General features: G+C 49.3%; 1 protein-coding gene across 4 annotated transcripts; it reads right to left on the minus strand.

Annotated features, from left to right (window-relative positions):
• Positions 1-8483: 8483 nt before the first annotated feature.
• Positions 8484-27184, minus strand: LOC123188904 (dnaJ homolog subfamily C member 7). 4 transcript variants are annotated; one of them, XM_044601179.1, is made up of 7 exons: positions 26811-27181; positions 26531-26572; positions 26310-26432; positions 25716-25945; positions 25300-25336; positions 9688-9745; positions 9197-9608 (listed from the first exon to the last, which is right to left on the minus strand). In XM_044601179.1, exons 1-7 carry the CDS (start codon positions 26952-26954, stop codon positions 9529-9531), a joined length of 714 nt encoding a protein of 237 aa, XP_044457114.1. In that variant the 5' UTR covers positions 26955-27181; the 3' UTR covers positions 9197-9528. The 4 variants fall into 4 exon arrangements, with proteins under 4 accessions (XP_044457117.1, XP_044457115.1, XP_044457116.1 ...); XM_044601182.1 differs by lacking the exons at positions 9197-9608; positions 9688-9745 and adding an exon at positions 8484-8953 and having other exon boundaries at positions 26811-27182; XM_044601180.1 differs by lacking the exons at positions 9197-9608; positions 9688-9745 and adding an exon at positions 8485-8950 and having other exon boundaries at positions 26811-27184.
• Positions 27185-27982: the final 798 nt, after the last annotated feature.

A 27982-nucleotide genomic window follows, 5' to 3' on the forward strand; every position in this document is an offset into this window, starting at 1 on the left:
AGGTTACCAGAACCCCCCGGGGGGGTAATGGGCCTCATGGGCCTAAAGTGGAGAAGAGGAGGGGCTGCTAGGGCAGGCCGCGCGCCCCCTCTCCCCCTAGTCCGAATTGGACAAGGAGGAAGGGGCGGCGCCCCCCCCCCCCCCTTTTCCTTCTCTCCTTCCCCCTCTCCTACTTGGACAAGGAAAGGGAGGGGAGTCCTACTCCCGGTAGGAGTAGGACTCCTCCTGCGCGCCTCCTGCTGGGGCCGGCCGCACCCCCCCTTGGATCCTTTATATACGGAGGCAGGGGGCACCCCTAGACACACAAGTTGATCCACGTGATCATATTCTTAGCCGTGTGCGGTGCCCCCTTCCACCATAATCCTCGATAACATTGTAGCAGTGCTTAGGCGAAGCCCTGCGACGATAGCACATCAAGATCATCACCACGCCGTCGTGCTGACGGAACTCTTCCCCGACACTTTGCTGGATCGGAGTCCGAGGATCGTCATCGAGCTGAACGTGTGCTATAACTCGGAGGTGCCGTAGTTTCGGTGCTTGATCGGTCGGGTCGTGGAGATGTACGACTACATCAACCAAAGTTAACGCTTCCGTTGTCGATCTACAAGGGTACGTAGATCACACTCTCCTCCTCTCGTTGCTATGCATCACCATGATCTTGCGTGTGCGTAGGAATTTTTTTGAAATTACTACGTTACCCATCAGTGGCATCCGAGCCTAGGTTTTATATGTTGATGTTATATGCACGAGTAGAACACAAGTGAGTTGTGGGCAATATAAGTCATACTTCTTACCAGCATGTCATACTTTGGTTCGGCGGTATTGTTGGACGAAGCGGCCCGGACCGACATTACGCGTACGCTTACGCGAGACCGGTTCTCCCGACGTGCTTTGCACATAGGTGGCTTACGGGTGACAGTTTCTCCAACTTTAGTTGAACCGAGTGTGGCTACGCCCGGCCCTTGCGAAGGTTAAAACAGTACCAACTTGACAAACTATCGTTGTGGTTTTGATGTGTAGGTAAGATTGGTTCTTGCTTAAGCCCGTAGCAGCCACGTAAAACTTGCAACAAACAAAGTAGAGGACGTCTAACTTGTTTTTGCAGGGCATGTTGTGATGTGATATGATCAAGACATGATGCTAAATTTTATTGTATGAGATGATCATGTTTTGTAACCGAGTTATCGGCAACTGGCAGGAGCCATATGGTTGTCGCTTTATTGTATGCAATGCAATCACGCTGTAATGCTTTACTTTATCACTAAGCGGTAGCGATAGTCGTGGAAGCATAAGATTGGCGAGACGACAACGATGCTATGATGGAGATCAAGGTGTCGCGCCAGTGACGATGGTGATCACGACGGTGCTTCGAAGATGGAGATCACAAGCACAAGATGATGATGGCCATATCATATCACTTATTTTGATTGCATGTGATGTTTATCTTTTATGCATCTTATCTTGCTTTGATTGACAGTAGCATTATAAGATGATCTCTCACTAATTATCAAGAAGTGTTCTCCCTGAGTATGCACCGTTGCGAAAGTTTTTCGTGCTGAGACACCACGTGATGATCGGGTGTGATAGGCTCTACGTTCAAATACAACGGGTGCAAAATAGTTGCACACGCGGAATACTCAGGTTATACTTGACGAGCCAAGCATATACAGATATGGCCTCGGAACACGGAGACCGAAAGGTCGAGCGTGAATCATATAGTAGATATGATCAACATAGTGATGTTCACCAATGAAACTACTCCATCTCACGTGATGATCGGACATGGTTTAGTTGATTTGGATCACGTAATCACTTAGAGGATTAGAGGGATGTCTATCTAAGTGGGAGTTCTTTAAGTAAATTAATTGAACCTAAATTTATCATGAAACTTAGTACCTGATAGTATCTTGCTTGTTTATGCTTGATTGTAGATAGATGGCTCGTGTTGTTGTTCCGTTGAATTTTAATGCGTTCCTTGAGAAAGCAAAGTTGAAAGATGATGGTAGCAATTACTCGGACTGGGTCCGTAACTTGAGGATTATCCTCATTGCTGCATAGAATAATTACGTCCTGGAAGCACCGCTGGATGCCAGGCCTGCTGCTGGAGCAACACCAGATGTTATGAACGTCTGGCAGAGCAAAGCTGATGACTACTCGATAGTTCAGTGTGCCATGCTTTACGGCTTAGAATCGGGACTTCAACGACGTTTTGAACGTCATGGAGCATATGAGATGTTCCAGGAGTTGAAGTTAATATTTCAAGCAAATGCCTGGATTGAGAGATATGAAGTCTCCAATAAGTTCTATAGCTGCAAGATGGAGGAGAACAGTTCTGTCAGTGAGCATATACTCAAAATGTCTGGGTATAATAATCACTTGATTCAATTGGGAGTTAATCTTCCAGATGATTGCGTCATTGACAGAATTCTCCAATCACTGCCACCAAGCTACAAGAGCTTCGTGATGAACTATAATATGCAAGGGATGAATAAGACTATTCCCGAGCTCTTCGCAATGCTGAAAGCTGCGGAGGTAGAAATCAAGAAGGAGCATCAAGTGTTGATGGTCAACAAGACCACTAGTTTCAAGAAAAAGGGCAAAGGAAAGAAGAAGGAGAACTTCAAAAAGAACAGCAAACAAGTTGCTACACAAGAGAAGAAACCCAAACCTGGACCTAAGCCTAAAACTGAGTGCTTCTACTGCAAGCAGACTGGTCACTGGAAGCGGAACTGCCCCAAGTATTTGGCGGATAAGAAGGATGGCAAGGTGAACAAAGGTATATGTGATATACATGTTATTGATGTGTACCTTACTAATGCTCGCAGTAGCACCTGGGTATTTGATACTGGTTCTGTTGCTAATATTTGCAACTCGAAACAGGGACTACGGATTAAGCGAAGATTGGCTAAGGACGAGGTGACGATGCGTGTGGGAAACGGTTCCAAAGTCGATGTGATCGCAGTCGGCACGCTACCTCTACATCTACCTTCGGGATTAATATTAGACCTAAATAATTGTTATTTTGTGCCAGCGTTAAGCATGAACATTATATCTGGATCTTGCTTGATGCGAGACGGTTATTCATTTAAATCTGAGAATAATGGTTGTTCTATTTATATGAGTAATATCTTTTATGGTCATGCACCCTTAAAGAGTGGTCTATTTTTATTGAATCTCGATAGTAGTGAGACACATATTCATAGTGTTGAAGCCAAAAGATACAGAGTTGATAATGATAGTGCAACTTATTTGTGGCACTGCCGTTTAGGTCATATCGGTGTAAAGCGCATGAAGAAACTCCATACTGATGGACTTTTGGAACCACTTGATTATGAATCACTTGGTACTTGTGAACCGTGCCTCATGGGCAAGATGACTAAAACACCGTTCTCCGGTACTAGGAGAGAGCAACAGATTTGTTGGAAATCATACATACAGATGTATGTGGTCCGATGAATATTGAGGCTCGTGGCGGATATCGTTATTTTCTCACCTTCACAGATGACTTAAGCAGATATGGGTATATCTACTTAATGAAACATAAGTCTGAAACGTTTGAAAAGTTCAAAGAATTTCAGAGTGAAGTTGAAAATCATCGTAACAAGAAAATAAAGTTTCTACGATCTGATCGTGGAGGAGAATATTTGAGTTACGAGTTTGGTGTACATTTGAAACAATGCGGAATAGTTTCACAACTCACGCCACCCGGAACACCACAGCGTAATGGTGTGTTCGAATGTCGTAATCGTACTTTACTAGATATGGTGCGATCTATGATGTCTCTTACTGATTTACCGCTATCATTTTGGGGTTATGCTTTGGAGACGGCCGCATTCACGTTAAATAGGGCACCATCAAAATCCGTTGAGACGACGCCTTATGAACTATGGTTTGGCAAGAAACCAAAGTTGTTGTTTTTGAAAGTTTGGGGCTGCGATGCTTATGTGAAAAAGCTTCAACCTGATAAGCTCGAACCCAAATCGGAGAAATGTGTCTTCATAGGATATCCAAAGGAGACTATTGGATACACCTCCTATCACAGATCCGAAGGCAAGACTTCTGTTGCTAAATTCGGAAACTTTCTGGAGAAGGAGTTTCTCTCGAAAGAAGTGAGTGGGAGGAAAGTAGAACTTGACGAGGTAACTGTACCTACTCCCTTATTGGAAAGTAGTACATCACAGAAACCTGTTTCTTTGACACCTACACCAGTTAGTGAGGAAGCTAATGATGATGATCATGAAACTTCAGAACAAGATACTACTGAACCTTGTAGATCAACCAGAGTGAGATCCACGCCAGAGTGGTACGGTAATCCTATTCTGGAAGTCATGCTACTAGATCATGATGAACCTACGAACTATGAAGAAGCGATGGTGAGCCCAGATTCTGCAAAATGGCTTGAAGCCATGAAATCTGAGATGGGATCCATGTATGAGAACAAAGTATGGACTTTGGTTGACTTGACCGATGATCGGCAAGCAATTGAGAATAAATGGATCTTCAAGAAGAAGACTGACGCTGACGGTAATATTACTGTTTACAAAGCTTGACTTGTCGCAAAAGGTTTTCGGCAAGTTCAAGGGATTGACTACGATGAGACCTTCTCACCCGTAGCGATGCTTAAGTCTGTCCGAATCATGTTAGCAATTGCCGCATTTTATGATTATGAAATTTGGCAGATGGATGTCAAAACTGCATTCCTGAATGGATTTCTGGAAGAAGAGTTGTATATAATGCAACCAGAAGGTTTTGTCGATCCAAAGGAAGCTAACAAAGTGTGCAAGCTCCAGCGATCCATTTATGGATTGGTGCAAGCCTCTCGGAGTTAGAATAAACGCTTTGATAGTGTGATCAAAGCATTTGGATTTATACAGACTTTTGGAGAAGCCTGTATTTACAAGAAAGTGAGTGGGAGCTCTGTAGCATTTCTGATATTATATGTGGATGACATATTACTAATTGGAAATGATATAGAATTTCTGGATAGCATAAAGGGATACTTGAATAAGAGTTTTTCAATGAAAGACCTCGGTGAAGCTGCTTACATATTAGGCATTAAGATCTATAGAGATAGATCAAGACGCTTAATTGGACTTTCACAAAGCACATACCTTGACAAAGTTTTGAAGAAGTTCAAAATGGATCAAGCAAAGAAAGGGTTCTTGCCTGTGTTACAAGGTGTGAAGTTGAGTAAGACTCAATGCCCGACCACTGCAGAAGATAGAGAAAAAATGAAAGATGTTCCCTATGCTTCAGACATAGGCTCTGTCATGTATGCAATGCTATATACCAGACCTGATGTGTGCCTTGCTATAAGTCTAGCAGGGAGGTACCAAAGTGATCCAGGAGTGGATCACTTGACAGCGGTCAAGAACATCCTGAAATACCTGAAAAGGACTAAGGATATGTTTCTCATATATGGAGGTGACAAAGAGCTCATCGTAAAAGGTTACGTTGATGCAAGCTTTGACACTGATCCGGACGATTCTAAATCGCAAACCGGATACGTGTTTACATTAAACGGTGGAGCTGTCAGTTGGTGCAGTTCTAAACAAAGCGTTGTAGCGGGATCTACATGTGAAGCAGAGTACATAGCTGCTTCAGAAGCAGCAAATGAAGGAGTCTGGATGAAGGAGTTCATATCCGATCTAGGTGTCATACCTAGTGCATCGGGTCCAATGAAAATCTTTTGTGACAATACTGGTGCAATTGCCTTGGCAAAGGAATCCAAATTTCACAAGAGAACCAAGCACATCAAGAGACGCTTCAATTCCATCCGGGATCTAGTCCAGGTGGGAGACATAGAGATTTGCAAGATACATACGGATCTGAATGTTGCAGATCCGTTGACTAAGCCTCTTCCACGAGCAAAACATGATCAGCACCAAGGCTCCATGGGTGTTAGAATCATTACTGTGTAATCTAGATTATTGACTCTAGTGCAAGTGGGAGACTGAAGGAAATATGCCCTAGAGGCAATAATAAAGTTATTATTTATTTCCTTATATCATGATAAATGTTTATTATTCATGCTAGAATTGTATTAACCGGAAACATAATACATGTGGGAATACATAGACAAACAGAGTGTCACTAGTATGCCTCTACTTGACTAGCTCGTTAATCAAAGATGGTTATGTTTCCTAACCAAGGACAAAGAGTTGTTATTTGATTAACAGGATCACATCATTAGGTGAATGATCTGATTGACATGACCCATTCCATTAGCTTAGCACCCGATCATTTAGTATGTTGCTATTGCTTTCTTCATGACTTATACATGTTCCTATGACTATGAGATTATGCAACTCCCGTTTGCCGGAGGAATACTTTGTGTGCTACCAAACGTCACAACGTAAATGGGTGATTATAAAGGTGCTCTACAGGTGTCTCCAAAAGTACATGTTGGGTTGGCGTATTTCGAGATTAGGATTTGTCACTCCGAATGTCGGAGAGGTATCTCTGGGCCCTCTCGGTAATGCACATCACATAAGCCTTGCAAGCATTACAACTAATGAGTTAGTTGCAAGATGATGTATTACGAAACGAGTAAAGAGACTTGCCGGTAACGAGATTGAACTAGGTATTGAGATACCGACGATCGAATCTCGGGCAAGTAACATACCGATGACAAAGGAAACAACGTATGTTGTTATGCGGTCTGACCGATAAAGATCTTCGTAGAATATGTGGGAGCCAATATGAGCATCCAGGTTTCGCTATTGGTTATTGACCGGAGACGTGTCTCGGTCATGTCTACATGGTTCTCGAACCCGTAGGGTCCGCACGCTTAAGGTTTCGATGACAGTTATATTATGAGTTTATGAGTTTTGATGTACCAAAGTTAGTTCGGGGTCCTGGATATGATCACGGACATAACGAGGAGTCTCGAAATGGTCGAGACATAAAGATTGATATATTGGACTGCTATATTCGGACACCGGAAGTGTTCCGGTGAAGTTTCGGATAAAACCGGAGCACCGGGAGGTTACCGGAACCCCCCGGGGGGTTAATGGGCCTCATGGGCCTAAAGTGGAGAAGAGGAGGGGCAGCCAGGGCAGGCCGCGCGCCCCCTCTCCCCCTAGTCCAAATTGGACAAGGAGGGAGGGGCGGCGCCCCCCCCCCTTTTCCTTCTCTCCTTCCCCCTCTCCTACTTGGACAAGGAAAGGGAGGGGAGTCCTACTCCCGGTAGGAGTAGGACTCCTCCTACGCGCCTCCTGCTAGGGCCGGTCGCACCCCCCCCCTTGGATCCTTTATATACGGAGGCAGGGGGCACCCCTAGACACACAAGTTGATCCACGTGATCATATTCTTAGCCGTGTGCGGTGCCCCCTTCCACCATAATCCTCAATAACATTGTAGCGGTGCTTAGGCGAAGCCCTGCGATGATAGCACATCAAGATCGTCACCACGCCGTCGTGCTGATGGAACTCTTCCCCGACACTTTGCTGGATCGAAGTCCGGGGATCGTCATCGAGCTGAACGTGTGCTAAAACTCGGAGGTGCCGTAGTTTCGGTGCTTGATCGGTCGGGCCGTGGAGACGTACGACTACATCAACCAAAGTTAACGCTTCTGTTGTCGATCTACAAGGGTACGTAGATCACACTCTCCTCCTCTCGTTGCTATGCATCACCATGATCTTGCGTGTGCGTAGGAAATTTTTTGAAATTACTACGTTCTCCATCACTATGATGGTGTCATGGCAGACATGATCAATGAGGGTGGCCATGGGGATGGTGGTCAAGACACTCAAGACCATGAGACCGAAGGACAAGAGAGTGTCGACATCGAGGAAGAGACATTGTTTAGGGAGGAGCTATCTCATCAAGCCTGGTCACAAAAGAGGCGGCAAAGTGTGAGGACCGGAGCATACACGAAGGATGAGGACAATTTGCTTTGTGAGGCTTGGATGGAAATTGGAAAAGATCCCCACACGGGTGCCGCGCAAAAAGGATCAACATTTTGGAAGAGGGTCCATGCTTTCTTCCATGAACATAGGCAATTTGAGCCCTGCAAATTTGAGAGCGACCGGGGTGATTTGTCACTTCAGAAGAGGTGGAGCTTCATCCAATTGGAGTGCAACAAATTTTGTGGCTCGTACGAACATATATATGGTTGGACACTCATGAGTGGCATTGGTGTCAAGGACTCCAAGGAAGTGAAGATCATGGCGGCCGACTTAAGCAAGATGAACCAAAAAAAGGCTTGGTTTGAAGGAAAATAAAAGCTCATGATGGAGCAAAATGCGTGATCATCTTGCATTTGTTTGTTTTCATGAACTATGGGCATGTGCGATTCTTTTGGTGCAACGTTGTATGCCGGCATGACATATGGTACCATGCAAAAAGTGTTGTGTTAAACATATTTGCTATGTTTGATGAAAATATGTCAAATCTTGATTACATTAGGAAAAAAATAAACATAACGGATCAAATGGGTCGGTTTGTTGGGTGCTACGGCCACTGAAGGGCGAACATGGGCTGGGCACCTGTCCATTTGGCCACCTGAACGGACAAATCTCTTGTCCATTTTGGTCGGCCGTTTGGAGTTGCCCTAATCAAATGACGTTTCAATTGCTAGAATGATTCAAGCCAATTTAAGCTAACTTTCATCCTTGTTAGTTTCTTCTGAAATATTCGTGTGCATTCTATAATTTTGACACCATCAAACAGACCGACAGCTCCAAACCTGGTTGTCATCCATGAACTTTATATCCCTCATTTCATGGCCTCAACCCATTCCATAGTTCGAGCCTTACATTGCTTCTGCATAAGTCACAGGATTGTTTGCCCAACAATAATACATCAAGCAACCTCTTCAACCTTCGTGGTGCTAAACTGCTAATGCTTCTTCAACCACAGGCTTCCCGACTTGCTCCGCATCATTTGTCGAGTCGTCCCGGAGTGGCTTCTCTTGAATTTCTTCAGGTTGCACCGCCCTCCTACAGTCCTACTAACCTTGAGTGAGAATTGAGAAATTCGTTCTATTAAGAAAGACACTGTTGCAAGCAACAAACACCCACAAAGATAATATAGCTAACTCCCACCTCATTAAAAAAATCACATTTGGGTTCGTGTTCTCCATAGCTTTAACAATCATGCATATGGAACTATTGATAGAATTGCTTCGTTTTTTGGAGGATGATACACAGGCTGTCTAAACTTGTATAAAAACGGAGAACTAGAATAGCTGACAAGCCAGTAAACTCGCTCATTTTGTAAATGCGCCATCAGAATTCATTGTCCTGTCAGTAAGAGCAAAACTTTTCTACGTACTAAACACGTTGTCTCCATGAGCTTGTCTTGAACCATAGTTAACTCAATTAAAAAAACATAGTTAACCGGGCCCATAGTTAACTCAATTTAAAAAAACATAGTTAACCGGCCAGCTAGAGGATCAGAGCCCATAACAAAAGGGCCATTTGTTGCTACGTACTAAATCAATAAGATACAAAATAGAAGGGATTTTTGGACATATTTTATCTTTGTGTCAAACGCCAAGATGCAAGTCCCGCATCATGAGTTTGCTCAGCAACTTCCATTTTGCCTTTCTAATTTTATTGCTTCGTAAGAATCCATGACCTCTTTGAATTTTTCCTCAGCAACCGCTGCCAAGGGACAGATTATGACATCAGCACACATACAGTGGACATATTCTAGCTTTATAGAAAAGGGAACTGCATTTACCTTTGTTCTTTTGGTTTTGGTCTGGATGGTATTCCATTGCTTTTCTCCTAAACGCATTCTGGAATGAATGCATATCATTAAGGAAGTAAGCAAGACATATATGGCTCCCTAAAAGCTTTACCCATCTTATAGGAACGGAGAAAAATAAATGTAAAACACACTCAGAGTTGCACAGCGGACAAAATTGTTGGCGTTCTAGGAATGGGGGTCCACAAACTTGCCTGCCTGCGGCCTGCGACATGGCTCAAAGGGGGGCCCAGCACGGCCCGTCTTCACCAACACAAACTCAAGACCCTCGCGAGGGGCCAAGCCTCGCGGGACGGACGACACGGAGCTTCCTCAGGCACGGCCTCGTCAGGCTGGCTCACGAGGAGGCGGAGAGATCAAGGCGGGGTACCTCGCGAGGTGCCCGTGACGCAAGCCATGACGACTCAGGGCGCCAGGCGGGAGCCAGCCCGCGCAGTGTCCTCCTTTCCTCTTTGGTGCAAAGGGGGCAAGCACAGCCGTGGAGTACCGAGGCATCAGGCAAAGGTTGCCATTTCGGTGCAACAAGACCAAGACCAGGAGGACTACGAGACGGAGGTCACCATGGGGCACAAGACGGCGTCATCACCAGAGCTTTGCGCAGGCGAAGACTACTTTTGTCAGGATAGTTGATACTTGTTGTCCCCCTTCAAATTAGCCCGCCATTGTTGGCTCCCTTCCCGCTCAATATTTGGGGAGAGGACCACAGCCACTATAAATAGGACCGGCCACCCACGTAGCAAAGGGTTCGGCTCAGTCCCCTTCAAGGGCTCGACAAGTAGAGAGGTGGTAGGCAGAGAGAGAGAGATAGAGAAAGGTGGCTGAACTCCTCCCAGCAGTTCATCGCCCCAGCCAAGAACAGACCCTCGCGAGGCTGTTCTTCCTTGTACTGTCCATCATCATCAGCCCAAGAGGCAATCCACCACACCACACACTGGAGTAGGGTATTACACCACAACGGTAGCCCGAACTAGTATAAACCCTGTGTCCCTTGTGTTGTTCTTTTCATATCTTTGATCCTAGCGTGGCGGAGGGGTGCAGGAAGGTAGGAGGCGCAATCTCCGCGCGCACCCCAGTGTTCGAACCTCAAGGGTCTGCCGGAACCCGAAATCCGACATTTGGCGCGCCAGGTAGGGGTGCGCCGGAATTCGTCTTCCACCGCTCCGTGCCCTGTCGCGTCGTCATCACCATGCTCGGCGACCAGGAGGGCAACCCAGACCCATGGGCTGCGTGGCCCGCCCGCGCAGAACCGCTCGCCTCGGGCGACCCCGTGCCCCAGGCAGCTCGCGGTCCGCAGGGCGCTGCGGGCCGCGGGCGACGCGGACAGGCTTCGACAACTCTTACACCGCGGCAGGCGCGGTCGGCAGCAAGGGCCTCCAATCACGCTGCGACCACGACACTGTACACCCGCCGGGAGCAGGCGAACTCGAGAGCCGCACTCACGGTGGCCCGAGAGCTGCTGCAGTGCAGACTGCTGGAGGGCGGCCACGACGTGCTGCTGGAGCGAGTGGCAGAGCTTCTGGGCTTCGCCGCCTCGGGGGCTCACCCCTTCTCCACCCAGCTCCCATCTCAAGCCCAGGGCGACCCACGCGGGGGCCCCCCGCGCACCCGCGGGCTCCAAGGCAACTCCGACGCCAGAGAAGCTGTCAGCGCCGGACCGGCGGCGGCGCTGCCCCGCCCCCGGTCCGCGAAGAAGGACTCAACGCGACCCGTGGCCCCAATGGGCGGCCGCGCTGCCACCCCACGGTGGGCGCGTCAGGCAGGACCACGTGGCATGCGGGGCATTACGGCGTGGCATTCGGGATGACGGCGCCGGAGGAATACGTGCCCCTCATGATGGACCAAGGACACCCTCACAAGAACGGACAAGGCTCGCTCCTCAGCCCAAGCTGGGGGGACGAGGCACTAGAAGCTGAGCCTTTCCAGGAGCCTCGGGACGGTCCCACTGGCCATGCTGGAGGCAACGATTATCGGGTATCGCTAATTCTTCATGAGCAGGTATACGCTAACCATGGATTGCAGGAGGTGCAGGTCACCGCAGCGAGCAGCTGCCCCGCTCCCACGGTCTCCTACCCCTCGGGAGGAGGACGCAGGGGGCTGCAGGAGAGAGGCAGGGATCCGACATCGCCACCGCGGTGTTCGGAGCAAGGCGTTCTCAGGAGGTAGGCCCTCCGCTGGGGAGGTGTCCCAGGGCCTGCCCCTGGCGGAGGACACGTGGTCGTCGGGGGAACCGCTGGCGACCGCTCTACCCCATCGGGCGGCGTCCTGGTTTTCGGTCGTTGCTGATGGCACTAGAGTGTGGCGCAAGGCGGGGCCCTCATCTGGCGATATGAAGAAAGACCAGTACCTGTGAAGAAGGCCCAGTGCCTGTGAAGCTCGCCGCCCCGTGACACTCTCACGTAATAATGAGTGGAGTTGTACACGCCCCGGAATTTCAGGGGTGCCGACCTCAGGCCCTGGGGCTCCCTTCCATGCCCAGTGGCAGCACTTAGCTCCGCGCTGGTGAGAAGACGTTCAAGACTAGACTAGGTACCGGACGCGGCCTTTTGTTTGCTTTCGTTGCTCTTCCCTTTGGTTGTCGCTTTCCCCCGCTGGATTCAAGTTGGATTCGAATTTGAGATTTGCGTGTGTTCGGGGAAGGGGTGCTTAGTCTCGTTCGAGCATTTTCTCGCCTTTCGGTTACCGCTTCGCCTCAGCTGCCTCCCCTCGTGAGCCCCTCGCGAGCCGGGTCAGGCTTAGCTTGCGCGCAGCCCAGACTGCCACCGCCGCGTCCTCTCAGGACGGCGTTTTACTGCAGATCCAACGGAATCAATCAGAAAACACTCAGGGCACCACAGCCTCCTGCGGGCTGCCCCAGGGCCAGCGCGGGACAAAGGTAAACTAGCCAACCAGCGCGTCGCTTAAGCCAACCGCTTGGCGCGGGCGCATAGACAATGTAGCTCCTACTGATACGATAAACACAAGTTTTACATGAGGGGCTCCCCCTCCAAAATGCTCTCACAGCTATCAGGCCAAAACCTGAGTTCTATTCATACAGGGTAAGCAGGAACGATGCACAATCAGTCGGATGAATCTCCCAATGCGTCCTCAGGAGCGCCATCGGGGCCGTTGCTGGCGTCGCTGAACTCGCCACCGCTGCCCGCGTTACCACCAGCGGTGTCAGGGCCGCCCGTCACGCCGCCCTCGTCGGCCGCCACGATCACGTCGTCGTTGTCCGAGGCGAAGGCCCTGATAAGAGCCTCCACATGGTCTTCCATCCAGTGCGCCAGCTCACCTCGGACGGCCTGGGGGACTGAGGCGATGGCGGCGTCGAAATCGAAGTGGGGATCCATGCTCTGGAGATGGCTGAAGACACAAGAAAAGGCGCGACTGAGCAGGGTGCGGCTCCTCTCCTCCATCAACCTGTCAGCCCTGATCGACCGCGCCTCTAGCTGCGTCACCACGTCAGTAAAGAATTGAAGATTACCCGCATAGTTAACCGCGTGCGGCTCGCCGACGGTCTCCTCGCAGATGTTGCCCAAGGCCGCGTTGGCTCTCTCCCGAAGCGTGGTCAGCATGGGCCGTGCTCATGCTTCAGGAGCCGCCGCTGACGTATCTCGTCCGCATTCTGGCGCACGACGGCCTCAGCCTCCTCCACCCGCTGGCGAAGGAGGAGCACCTCAACCTGGGAGGTGGTTAGCCCACCTTGCGCCACCTCAAGGGCGGCCCGGGAAGTATCGGCCCGCCGCGTCACCTCCTCCAGCTTGGTCCTCAGGGCAGCAGTCCTGCCTTCGGCTTCGGCCCGGATCAACCCCAGCTTCTCCTCGAACTCGTGCTCGAGGTTCAAATGCGCCATCGCCACCCGACGTCTGACCTCCTCCAAGACACGGGCTTCCTGTGCAGCGACATCGTCCTCCGCCTGCGTCACCAAGCGCTCCCTAGTCTCCAAACGCTCGTACTCGCAAGTACGTTCGGTGGCTTCCAGCGTCAGTGCCTCCTCACGCTTCTGGAGCTTCGCCGAGTCGCCGGAGGCCACCCTCATCGACGCGAGGGCTGCCTCGCGCAGCTCCACCTGCTCCTCCAGCGAGTGGCACCAGGCCAGGAGCTCCCGAGACCGCTCCTCTGCAGCCGTTCGCCGCCGGTCAGCCTCCCGAGCTTCCTCAGCAGCCCGAGACCGGGCCTCCCGAGAGGCCACCAACAACGCCTTGGCCTCTGCTTCATCAAGGTCGCGCTGACGGCGCGCAAGGGCGATGGCGCCCTCCAGCTCGCGCTCTCTGCAGCCAGGCGCAGGCCCTCGACCTCAAGGCGCGCGTCTTCATCAGCAAGCTCCTCACCAAGTAGGCTCACTGCGTCAGTCGCCCTTCAAAGGAATCCTTGGCGGAGAGCGCGACGCTCCCAAGCGCGCTCAAACACGTCTTCCACACCATCATCTGCCCCAAGCAAGCGCCGAGGGCTGCAGGTCAGCGCTCCCCCTCCGGGCTGGGGGCTGGGGGTGGCACCCTCACGACGGCCGGGCACGCCGCGTCAGAAGCCCGGTCTGGGGCCAGCCCGACCTCAGGAGAAGAGCGCAGGAAGCGCCTCAGCCGATCGCAGTCCACGACCAGGCGAGAAGCCCATGGCAGGTTGGCTATGCCACGGGAAGGCTCACGAAGGAGGATCGCGAGATGCGCGGGGCAACGATACGCCTCGGGATGGTTCGCCTCTTCGATCGCCCTCGCCACAAGGGCTCCGCTGCTTGGGGTGCTCGAGGACGGTGGAGGGGGCAAAGCCAAAGGGGACGGCTCCTCAGCCGTCTCAGCAAGCTCGGCTGGAAGGGGCTGCGGAACAAGGGTCAGTAAGAGCAACGGAAGGATCAGGAGCAGGGAAAGGAGAAGGCTTACTCATGAGTGGCGAAGTACTTTCTGCGCTTCAGCAGGCGACAAGGGTAACCGTCGCCCAAGGCCTCCCTTCTCTTCCGGAGAGCCCCAAAGTCCACGCGGAAGCGGCCTAAGAGTCGGGCGCAGGGATCGACCTGCGACGAAGATGGAGCGTCAAGACGATCAGCGTCAGGGGCGCCTGCCTGATGTGCGCCGCCAATCGCCTCCCCAAGAGGAGCAGCTGGAGCCTCAAGGGCCCCAGTCGCAGGCGCAGAGGGCAGCTGTTTGTCACCCTCAGCCTCAGCGGTACGGGCCTCGGTAACTGCTTCCTCATGAGCCTCGCCTGGTGCCGTCACCACGCCGGGAGCCCCCTCAGCCTCTGGCGCCTCGTACCTCCCTGCTCCGCCACTTGAGGACGAGTCGCCTTGGCCGACTGGAAGGGCAGTCACCACCACTGGATTCTCGCGAGACCCCTGAAGGCCGGCGGGGCGCAGCCCCCACTCATCAAAGGCAGGCATCTGCTTCACAAAGTCGGCCCTGCTCTGGCAGAGGTACAGCAAGGCCCCTCCCTGCCGGACGCTGCCGGGGTTGGGGTCCCCAGCCAGGGTCAAGAGCACCGTCTTCAGCACCTCGGGAGCCAGGTCCTCTTCCTGGAGCCTCATACTATCCTCGCGCCCACGGAAGGCACACATCCGGCGAGAGTGGCGTTGAAGAGGAGCAACGCGGCATAGCAGGAACTCCTTCACCACCTTAGGCGATGTCACGTCAAGCGACCTTAAGAGCGCGAAGGACGAAGACGAGTCGGGGGCTCTCAAGCGCCACCTAGCCCCAGCCAGAATTGGGGACAGCAGACGAGGTCGGCTCCGTTAGCAGGAGGCTGGGCACCCCCGCGTCCACATACAGCCACCGCTCGCGGAACCCAACCGCGGGCAGGGGGAGCTTGAAGTCAATCCCAGAGGCGGCAGTCTCTGGCGCGGCAACGAAGCTTACGCACGCCCAGCATTGGGTAGGGTCGACAAGATGCAGCGAGAAAAAGTGGCGCAGCAAGGCAAACGAAGGAGGGATGCCCACCATGGCTTCGCAGACGAAGGCGAAGACCGAAAGGAGGGTGATGGATTCAGGACTCAGATGCAGCATGTGGATCTGATAGTGGGAGAGCACGGCATTGAAGAAATCAGAAAAAGGGGGAACCAGACCTGCCCACAGGGCGTCGGCGAAATATGGGACCTCGGTAACTATCCTGCCGATGGAGAAGTGGGACGCGGGTCAGGCCATCGTTCTCCCGCATTCATTGAAGATGGTGGCCAGAGCCAAGCTGACCTTACCCAAACCCTCGGCGGGGGCCGCCAACGGCGGCGGGCGAGGCGGAGACACGGGATTCTTCCCTCTTCCCTTCTTCATCGGGGCCATGGCGATAGGAAAAGGGAAGGGGGGAAGGATTCGAGATTGAATTGAAAATAGAAATCAGGGTTCGAGCGGAGGAAGGACAGGAAGCGCTCGAACGATAAAAGGAGAACGGCTGTGTACGAATACGGGTCCGCCTAGCAAGGCGCAAGATAAGGAGGGCGTGAGGGAACAGTGCCGCCCACGTCCAATCAACTGTCGCGCGGCGCCTAAGGCCGCAGGCTGTTAGGGCCCACGGCGCTTCGCTCTTGCCCTTCCGCTTCCCTGCACGGCCAAGTCCGGGCGCGCCTTGGGCCTGGGGGCTACTGTCGGCGTTCTGAGAACGGGGGTCCCCAGACTTGCCTGCCTGCGGCCTGCGGCGTGGCTCAAAGGGGGGCCCAGCACGGTCCGTCTTCACCAACACAAACTCAAGACCCTCGCAAAGGGCCAAGCCTCGCGGGGCGGACGACACGGAGCTTCCTCGGGCACGGTCTCGTCAGGCTGACTCACGAGGAGGCGGAGAGATCAAGACGGGGTACCTCGCGAGGTGCCCGTGACGCAAGCCATGACGACTCAGGGCGCCAGGCGGGAGCCAGCCCGCGTAGTGTCCTCCTTTCTTCTTTGGTGCAAAGGGGGCAAGCGCAGCCGTGGAGTACCGAGGCATCAGGTAAAGGTTGCCATTTCGGTGCAACGAGACCAAGACCAGGAGGACTACGAGACGGAGGTCACCATGGGGCCCAAGACGGCGTCATCACCAGAGCTTTGCGCAGGCGAAGACTACTTTTTCAGGATAGTTGATACTTGCTATCCCCCTTCAAATTAGCCCGTCATTGTTGGCTCCCTTCCCGCTCAATATTTGAGGAGAGGACCAGGGCCACTATAAATAGGACCGGCCACCCACGTAGCAAAGGGTTCGGCTCAGTCCCCTCCAAGGGCTCGACAAGTAGAGAGGTGGTAGGCAGAGAGAGAGAGAGATAGAGAAAGGTGACTGAACTCCTCCCAGCAATTCATCGCCCCAGCCAAGAACAGACCCTCGCGAGGCTATTCTTCCTTGTACTGTCCATCATCATCAGCCCAAGAGGCAATCCACCACACCACACACTGGAGTAGGGTATTACACCACAACGATGGCCCGAACCAGTATAAACCCTGTGTCCCTTGTGTTGTTCTTTTCATAGCTTTGATCCTAATGTGACGGAGGGGTGCAGGAAGGTAGGAGGCGCAATCTCCGCGCGCACCCTACTATTCGAACCTCAAGGGTCTGCCGAAACCCGAAATCCGACAAAAATGTGTGATGAAGTTTACATGAAATCATATTGTTTTGCAGCCTGGCTCATTTATCTAGCTTGGTTATCAACCACTTCAGGTGTGCTTGGTAGAGTGCACTAGATATTCCCTCGCCAACCCACTTTTCTACTGTTTGATAGTGTGTGAGGTCCCTCAGCCATGCCCCACCTCACCCCTCAAACCCCTAAATCTGTAGCGAGAAGATGTATATTTTGCTAAGATTTTTGTACAGAGAAAATGATTTCTTGTACAGAGAAGGTGATGTATATTTTCTTGAGATTTTTGTACATTGTCTTACGTTCAGATGATTTTTCTAAGAAGATGATACTTATTTTGTAAACTTCCATAGTTCAGATGATTTTGCTGCACGATCATGTGTTCATATGATTTTGCTACACTTTCTCATGATCAGACTTCTGCTTCATAGCAAAGTACATACAAGGTGTGTCATTGTGTTATTTAGAGTGGCAACTAGTACAAAATACTCCTTTCGTCCCACAATATAAGATCATTTTCCAAGCTATGTTAGCTTAAAAAACAATCTTATATTTTGGGACTGAGGGAGTAATAAATTAATTTGTGCCAAGCTGGCACTCGTGCATAACTTGTTCGCTATTTTGTAGTTTGGGCAACTAACGTTCCCCTCAGCACACGTCTATGCATCCAGTGCCATGTCGTGTGCCACCGACCCACACATGCATGTGTAACTTGTCGGCTCTGATACCATTTTTTTGAAAGAAAGTTCGAGCTTTACTCATTAGAAATAATCATTGCATCGTTTATGAGGATTGGTACAATTGCATTATGTGGTTCCTCGAACCAATCAAAAATGAAAGAAAATCTAGCCGATTTGGCAAGTTCATGAGCAACTTTATTTGCTTCTCTATTACAATGCTCGAATCTAGAAATAGGAAAATCGCAAGCTAAGTGAAAACAGTCATAAAAAATTGCAGCTGCTGCCCTCGACGATCGTCCTCCTTCGTTCATGGTATCAATCACCTCCATATTATCTGAGTTAATAATTATGTGATTGCAACCCGTCCTTTGCGCAAGCGATAGGTCAAATTTTAAAGCCAAAGCTTCAGCCATCAACACATCTGCACACCAATCAATCTTACCATTTCCCCCACCGATGAACCTACCTTTATCATCTCTTAAGACCGCCCCCATCGTACCCCTGAGAAAGCCATGGTCAAAAGAAGCGTCAACGTTAAGTTTAACAAACCCTAGCGGGGGGCTAGACCATCATCCTCTTTTCATGGAAGCCTTCGGCGAGGAGGCATTAACAAAATTGGCAGTGAGAGCACGTATCCCCATAAATATCTGTTGTGCATTCTGAGTAGTCTCATTATGTACCAATTTGCGCCTTTCCCACCACAAGTACCAGGCTGATATGGCTCTGATACCATTTTATAACACCCCGGCCTCTCATCCAGACCGACAAACTTGGCCCACAGACCGACACTAGCCTTTTCTGCACACTTTATCCTCACTCATACGCACCGGGGTATCAGTGGGAGCAGGAGACGTGACTCTGTTCTGGAAGGACATGTGGCAGGACCGAACGTTGGAAACAGCGTACCCGAGCGTTCTCGTATGCAAGGGATGAGGATACCTTCGTAGCCACATTTCTTTCCATGACATCACTTGGCGAGGGGTTCCATGTGCCTGTGTCTCAACAAGCCACTGAAGAGATCAGGGAAATGCAAGCAATCACTGCGCACACAACACTTGATGGATCGATACACGATTCTTGGACATGTGTGTGGAGTGCCAAATACTCGGCCTGAAAATACTACGCCTTCTACTTCAAAGATATCCAGGCAGATGCGGTGTTCCGATGGATATGGAAATCCAGATGTACGATGAAAATTAAGGTATTCGCGTGGCTACTTGCGGCGGACAGAATAAATACCAAAAACATGATAAAAAGGAGACATTGGAACGTAGCAGATGGGGTTAACTGTGCCCTCTGCGACAGGGCGACGGAGGAAACAGTAGAGTATCTTTTCTTCGACTGCCCGTTCAGCGCCAATTGCTGCAACTCCATCAACATACACTGGGGGGATGCTGGGGATAGATTGGCAAAAATACACTTTGGAAAGGAAGCATGGATAGGCCCTTTGTTCATGGAGGTCTTCCTGACTGCGGCATGGTGCATATGGAAAGAGCGTAACGATAAAATCTTTAGAAGAATCCCCCACTCGGTTCAATCCTGGAAAAGGAGGTTCAAATCTGATCTGATCCTTCTCACACAGAGTCAAGCCCTCCCTAGTGGTGCCCATCCAAGACTTTGTAGCTTCTGTAAATTAAAAAACTTTTGCTGCTTCTGTACACATCACCACATCCACATGTAAACGTGTTAGATGGCCCTCCAAGTTGGCTAGGGGCCAAAATGACACCACTACCATGGATGTTGGATAACCTTGTAACACTTGTTATTTTATAAAAACGTCAGTAGGAGCCTCTCCTACTGTCTTTGATTGCTCAAAAAAAAAACGGGGACGAACTTCCCGGTTGGTTACCCATCCTCAAATTACTTCCCGGCCAAGCACGCTTAACCGGGAACTTCTTTGTGGATGTGCTTCCAGAAAGAAGATGCGCCTTGTTGATATGAGTAATCTATCATTTCTTTTAAGCTAGGATGTCACAAGGGTCTCTTTGAAGATTTGGCTGGGGCGGATGGCCAAGGCGTAGGCGGCGTAGCGCTCATCCCATGCCTCCTTCACAGTGAAGTGGCAAGGAACCGGACATGGGGCCTAGTGTTTCGGCACCGTCGGCGATGAGGGCGGAATCCTACCGTAGCCATGCTGGGGATTCCAATCCAGCCCGTACCGGGGATCCCACTGACCCACTCCTTGTCAGCGAGGAAGGCAGGATCCTCCAGGCTCCAGCGCGCCATAGTGATCCCACTCTGCGATGAGGGCAGTTGCCTCCTCGTCCAGCATCCATTCCTCCTCCAACAGCGGCACCTAGTCCGGCTGCAGGGGAAGCGACATGGTAAAGCGAGGAAAGTGAAGCGGAGCTGGGGCGGTGGGGAGATGAGCTAGGACGGGAAAGCGCCGGCCTTTTTATAGCCGTGGGTGGCTGATGGTGAGAAATAGCACGCGCGGTGGTAAACATGGCGGGCGACAAGAAAAGGAGGCAGGAAATAGCACGAGGAGTTAACCAAGCAGCGGCCTCCATTAATTGGCCTGTTTCCGGCTGAGATGCGAGGCAGGATTGGTACGGCTGTCTGTGCCATTGGCAGTGAGAGAAGAGAGGCCACATAAGAGGACGAGGAGAGAGGTAAAACTCCCCCCCCCATGCGGTCTGCTGGCGATGGAGCATGCTCCAAAACAACGGCCACCCCCCCCCCTCCTGCTCACACGCTCAATTTGGAGCGGCCTCCAAAACATACGGTGGTCGAGCGCAGGATGGCGGCTCTGCTAGGCCACCCATTTCGGCCAAAATCATTGCCATACGGGCAGTTATTATGGCGATCGGCCACTTATGGCGACTCTGCTAGAGTTGCTCTCAGCTCAGCATGTCTCAGCACATACAAGCTATCAAACAGTGTAGTTCTATGCACTCAGCATGTGTCAGGAGAACAACGATGCTAGGGTGAGACTGGCTACCAAACACGCCCTTCGGCAGTAAACTATGTCTCCATTAACTAGTGGCCACCGATGCATATAAGAGATGCATTAAGTAAATGTCAGTTCTTAGGGCGTGTTTGGGTCCCCTTCAGCTTCACAAAACTCTACGATCCAGTTTCTCTTCGTGGCTTCTAGCTCCAGGTAGCGATCCCAGATCCGTTCGGCTGCATCAGCAACTTCTCTCAGGGCTACAGCCCAGCTTGAAGGGTTGTGGCCTGTTTGTCGCAGATTGGGCTGGCTGGAGGCAGCCCAATTGCAGCGCAAAAACCAGGAGCTCGGTCGGCCCAGCTTCACCGACAGGAAAATCTGGAGTTTGCCCAATTTACAGCAACTTGCCACCGCCATGCGTTCAGGTCAAAATCATCTGTGGAGTTAGAAGCTGGAGGGGATCTGAACACGCCCTTAAATTTCTAAAATGCATTTTAGCGTAATATCAACTCCGCCGATGTTGTCTCAATATAGCCGGTCCCAAGCCCGGGTGGAGGATGCTTGTGATAGGCTTGGCGAGCCAACATCAAAATTCAGACTCTTATGGAGATGAAACCCAGAAGAACATCGTTGGGGCGTAACCCTCTTAGCGACACGCCATATCGGAGTGTGGTATTAAATGGGCAAGGACCGCGCCGTCACCCCCTTGGTGGCGCGCCGTATCTTGATCTAGATACGGTGATAAGTGAGCAAAGTTCGGGTCGTCGCATCGTTAGTGGCATGCTACATTGACGCCCGAGTGTACTGAAAAATGAGCAAGGGTCTTCACATTTGACTCGACGAGTGCGAAGGGTAAGGAAGCTAGCTGGGCCTAGTAGGATCCACATAGGTAGCTCAAACGTAGGGTCCCTGCCGGTTAAGTTACGGGAGTTAGTTGATACAGTGGTGAGGAGAGGTGTTGATATCCTATGCGTCCAAGAAAACAAATGGAAGGGACAAAAGGTGAAGAAGGTGGAGGATACCGGCTTCAAGTTGTGGTACTCGGGGACAACTAAAAAAAGGAACGGAGTATGCATCTTGATCAACAATAGCCTCAAGTAGGGAGTGATAAACGTCAAGAGGCAAGGGGACTGGATTATCCTAGTCAAGGTGGGGACTTAGTTCTTAATGTTATCAGCGTGTATGCCCCACAAGTAGGCTACAATGAGAGCACCAAGAGGGAGTTCCGTGAAGGCCTAGAGGACATGGTTAGCAGTGCACCTATTGGCGAGAAACTCTTCATAGGAGGAGACCTCAATGGCCACGTGAGTACATCTAACACAGGTTTTAAGGAGTGCATGGGGGCTTGGGTTATGGCAGCAGGAATCAAGAAGGAGAGAATGTCTTTAAGCTGCCCTTTAGCCTACGAGATGATCGTAACTAACGCCCTCTTTAGAATGAGAGAACCCCATCTAGTGACTTTTAGTAGTGATCAACACTCCAGCCAGATTGATTTCGTCCTCTCAAGAAGAGAAGACATGCCTAGATTGTAAGGTGATACCCGGAGAAAGTGTTGTCCCTCAACATAAACTTGTGGTGGTTGACTTCCGCTTTTGGATTCGTCTACAGTGAGATAAGCGCGCCAAAATCGAAGGGGGGGACAGCTCGGGCTTTCAAGGAGAGGGTTATTAAGGAGGGCCCTTGGGAGGAATGAGGTGATGCAAAGAATATGTGGATGAAGATTGCGAGTTGCGTTCAGGGGGTGGCTTCAGAGGAGTTTGGGGCGGCTAGGGGAAGCAAAAGCGAAGCAAGGATACCTGGTGGTGGAACGATGATGTCCAGAAGGCTATTAAGGAGAAGAAAGACTCTTTCAGACGCCTACACCTGGATAGGAGTGCAGACAACATAGAGAAGTACAAGGTGGCAAAAAAGACAGCAAAGGAGCTATGAATGAAGCAAGGGGTCATGCGTATGAGGCGTCAACGTTTAAACACGAATGAAGGCGAAAGGGACATCTATAAGATGGCCAAGATCCAAGAGAGGAAGACAAGAGATGTCAACCAAGTCAAATGCATCAAGGACGGAGCAGATCGGCTTCCAGTGAAGGACGAGGAGATCAAGTATAGATGGCGAGAGTATTTTGACAAGTTGTTCAATGGAGAGAATGAGAGCTCTACCATTGAGCTGGACGACTCTTTTGATGATACCAATAGACATTTTTGTGCGATGTATCCAGGAGTCTGAGGTCAGGGAGGTTTTATAAGGATGGAAGGAGGCAAGGCGTTGGGCTCTGATTGTATCCTCATTGAGGTGAGGCCTTGGAGACATAACGATAGTATGGCTAACTAGCTTTTTAACCTCATTTTTTGCTCAAACAGATGCCCAAAGAATACAGGCAGAGTATATCAGTGTCAACCTTCAAGAACAACGGGGATGTCTAAAGTTGTACTAATTACTGTGGAATTAAGCTGGTGAGCCCTACAATGAAGCTATGGGACAGACTCATTGAGCATCGCTTAAGAAGAATGACAAGCATGACCAAAAACCAGTTTGGTTTCATGCCTGCGAGGTCGATCATGTAAGCGATTTTCTTGGTACAAAAACTGATGGAGAGATACAGGGAGCAAAAGAAGGACCTGCATATGGTGTTCATTGAATTGGAGAAGGTCTATAATAAGATACCACGGAAGGTCGTGCGGTGGGCCTTGGAGAACTACAAAGTGTCAACAAAGTACATTACCCTCATGAAGGACATGTACGATAATGTCCTGACAAGTGTTCCAACAAGTGATGGCAACACTAACGACTTTCCAATTAAAATAGGACTCATCAAGGGTCAGCTTTGAGCCCTTATCTTTTTGCTTTGGTAATGGATGAGATCACAAGGGATATACAAAGAGAAATCCCATGGTGTATGCTCTTTGCGGATGATGAGGTGCTAGTCGATGATAGTCAGATGGGTGTTAACAGATTCCTTTGGTTTCGCAGTTCCAGAAGAGAGGCAACCTCTATCTCTGTCTCTACATTTGCGGACCGGTAGGCCAGCCAACTAACTCTTCAAATGAAGAACTTCCCTTTATCTTGATAACAAAATTCTCGAGGCACAACTCATTCTCCCATTCTTTCTTGCTAGGGCAGCAGCTAGACCCATATCTTTTGATGGTGAGCAGCTGTGGAGACAGACTTTTGGAATCGAAAGGTTTTAGGCTTAGTACAACTGAAACTGAGTACATGAGGTGCAGTTTCAGTACTACTAGGCATGAGGAGGAGGCCTTGATGAGCAGATGGTACCTCACAAGGACACCTTTTGATATTTGGGGAATGTTGCAGAAGGATGGTGATGTCGATGAAGATGTGAACCATCAACTCAAAACTGGATGGATGAAGTGGCGCCAAGCTTCTAGCGTCCTCACTGACAAGAGTGCCACAAAAGTTGGATGGTGATTCGACCTACGATGTTGTACGGCGTTGAATGTAAACCAACTAAAAGGCGTCATGTCCAACAGTTAGGTATAGCAGAGATGCGCATGTTGAGATGGATATGTGACCACACAAGAAAGGATGGGGTCTGAAATGATGAGATACGTGGTCTCAATGGGGTAGCACCGACTGAAGAGAAGCTTGCCCAACATCATCTGAGATGGTTTGGGCATATACAACGTAGGCCTCTAGAAGCGTCAATGCATCGCAGACGGTTAAACCGTTAAAACGTGCTGATAATGTCAAGAGAGGTCAGGGTAGACCAAACTTGGCATGGGAGGTGTCCATAAAAAGAGATCTGAAGGACTGGAATCCTCTATTCTTAAATAGTTGCAGCCCACTATATATTTTTCCTTATCATGCAACTATGCCACATCATCAAGTCATGCATGTGGTCATAAGTTATAATTTGTGCACTAATGTATCCATGCAACCATGCCACCTCAACAATCATGCATGTCAATTTGTTTCACTATTTTTTGTGTGGGCGAAGATGTGCATACGTTGGATGTTTGGAGCAATTATATGTAGGTCATGTTATACATTTTTGTTATGTAGGCACCCCGTTAACTTCAATCCAATAGTTTTCTCTTTTTATATAACATTTTATCACATGATTCACATGCTTTATTGTTTTTAAAATATAAACTGAGAGCAATCTTAAAGAAGACTGCAATATTTTTATTTTTTAGCATCTATTTATGCATCTGTTTTATCAAGGTTCCCGCAGCAACGCGCGGGGCATCATCTAGTATCACCAAAGAACTAGTCATGGACATAGGTGCATGGAAGTTAGCTATCCCCATGCCAGAACCATGACTTGGTTTCGAGATCTTATGAGTTTCAACTTTAGCCTACCCCAACTTCTTGTTGTTGTTCAGAATTGTACCGAGTACAAAGGAAAGTGCAGTGTGATTAGTAAGAACGAAAACGTTTTAGTTACTTTGTCTTCACCTACAAGACTAAAGTGCAAGTGCTACAGAATATATCAGAAAATAACGGCAATCTTTCAGCTGAGAATTCTATGTCACGAAATGACAAAGTAAAAGAAGACACACCTTAATCTCAGCATCTGAAAATGGTTCTGGTCTTGACCTATGTAACAAAAAGTAGAAATCTTACCGATGAGAAAATTATGAGTATAACATATGTCTGTATCAGTATATAAATTTCCAGGCAAGAGAAATTTATCCAGAATGTGCGGCAATAATTCAGGATTCTATAAAGTTCAGCATAAGAGAGTCAGATACCAGCTGGTAAACTAAACCTAAGGAGTATGGGACAATCTAAGAACAGCTGGTAGAACAAACCTAAGGAGAAGGGAGACACTTACATGTAACCTATATCTGTAACATGTTGCACATCTAACGAGAAAACATGGGCCGAAGGACCAATGTCGTATGAAAGTGGCTCATACAAGCTCAACTATCATCATACACAACTAGAAAGTACATGAAGAGCTTTTATGATATACCTGTTTAGGCCCAAGACAGAATAGTGATGTGACATACTGTACTGCATTGCTTCCCTGGGCCTTGATCTAAAATTTGTTCTTTGATTGGCATAAAATGTTTCTGCATCTTCATACCAGTCTTCTCTTCGACTATGCTGATTATAGGTTGGATTATGGCCATTACGAGTCCGATAATCCCGGCATTTACTTCTCTCCTTCTTGAACATATCTTGCATGTGCATGATGCGTTCCTACAGAAAGCGCTAATGTTGGTTGATGATTAGTTGAAACATATCAGCACATAAATATGAGACTAACATAGTGGCTCTATAATTAAGAAAATGGTGTGGTTGCTTCACCGAAATTTTCGTAAGATCAACAATTTCAACTTGAGGGGATAAAAGTTTCAGCTGGTTTATAACAACATTGTATTAACCTTTAAAGCCGTTCATGTTCTCTGAAGTTAATCTTAATAATTCAGAAGCAAGTTTTGAGGCATTCACAACACTACACTTTTTAGCACCTACAGTGAAATGAAAGCATAAGTTTTGAAATGTAAATATCCAGAAAAACATTAAACAATCCTAATCTCCTATATGCAAGTAAGGAACCGACCACTCTCTTCCTCTGATCCTCGTTCGTCTCACGCGTCCTCCGGTAATATCGCCACGCATCACCACACCTATTCGGCCCACGAGGTATGTCTTCCCAGTAGACATATGGTTCTGATCTGCTAAGCTTCAGTGAAAGAAAACGATTTTAACTATCTCTCTCAATGCTGCTTACAATTTGGTTAATGTTGAATTTCAGAATCACAAGATGAGCATCTCATATACCTGAGTGTAGAACCAGCCAAAGGTGCGGCGCAGTTGACCAACCTGCAAACACTCCCAGAAACAGATGCACAATCACATTACCTAAATGCATCGGTAACACACAAGTGGAGTAACTGTTAAGTGAATGATCATTTCATGAGTTTGCTTCAGTTCAACGTTGTCCATCTACGCTACAGCAACAATAAAGCAGCGTCGCACACCCTACAAAGTACTGTCGCGTCTCGAATTAGAGCTACAGAACGCGCGGCCGGGAGGGGGGGGGGGGGGGGGGGGGGCGTACAGCAGCGGTGGTGACAGTGGCGCCGATGAGGGCAAAGAGGAGTATGGCAGCCGGGGAGGAGGAGCCGGAGTCCCTCTCACGCGCCTCCTCAGGACCTGTATGCCACCGGTTCACCTCCCGCTCGCCTCTTCGGCGGTCGTCCATCAAGTCGGATGCGGCGAATTGGGGATCTGTTTGACACAATCGACTCGGTGGCGCGGCGGAGGCGATGGACGGCGATGTGGCTGCCGGTGACCGGCCGCTCGCCAGGAGATGGGATGCGCGGTGGAGAAGGACGTGCCGGGCTGAAGCGGGGTCCGTGTCCTACGACTACGAGCCAGAGGATGCGGACAGCAGCGGATGAAGGGCAACTCCGACGCGCGGTTCACAAAACGGAGAACACCAGATGTCCTCGCGGGGGAAAATATCAGGTGATGCCACCCTTCAACCATGCTCTAACTTTTGAAAAATTGTATTTAGATGTTTCAAAAAATTCTGAAACAAATTTGGATGTTCACAAGACATATATGTCTATCATCCCTAAAAATTTCAGATCAAAATTCGTAACACACATGGAGTGAAAAAATACAAATTCAGAATGAATAGTGTAAAAAGAAGACAACATGAATAGTTTCAGAAATGACACTATTCACATGTGGATTTGTCTTTTTTGTTTTTCAATGTATATTTTTATTTTTATCTGAAGTTTTTAGGAGATATTAAAATATATCTTGTGAACATTCATAATTTTTTTTTTGGATTTTTTGAAACATCTAAACGTGATTTTTCAAAATTTGGATCATGGGAGCATGTGAAGGGTGTTATCACCTGATATCTGCCTGTCCGCACAGATAGGGGGTGGCCATCGAACCCGATGCGCGAATGTTTGACAATTTTAGTTATAGAGGACAACATTTTTTCAGATTACTATGATATTTCTTTCTTAGAGAAGGCAAGTTTTTTAAAAAAAATTGTCATTGCTTGATCTCAATCAAACGACTTCCCAATAAACGATCACCAGTTAGCATTACCGAATAAAAAAGCGGGCAGTGGTTGCCGACAAGGAATTCCATTAATAACCGACTGTTTTGATTCTTTAGAACAACTCGATGAACTTAGTAGATCATTTTAGGAGGCCCTCAATGACCATAGATCGAACCTATCCTCTTTTTACAGTGCTTTGACTGGCTATT

Source organism: Triticum aestivum, chromosome 2A (genome assembly GCF_018294505.1).
Source record: "Triticum aestivum cultivar Chinese Spring chromosome 2A, IWGSC CS RefSeq v2.1, whole genome shotgun sequence".
NCBI lineage: Eukaryota > Viridiplantae > Streptophyta > Magnoliopsida > Poales > Poaceae > Triticum > Triticum aestivum.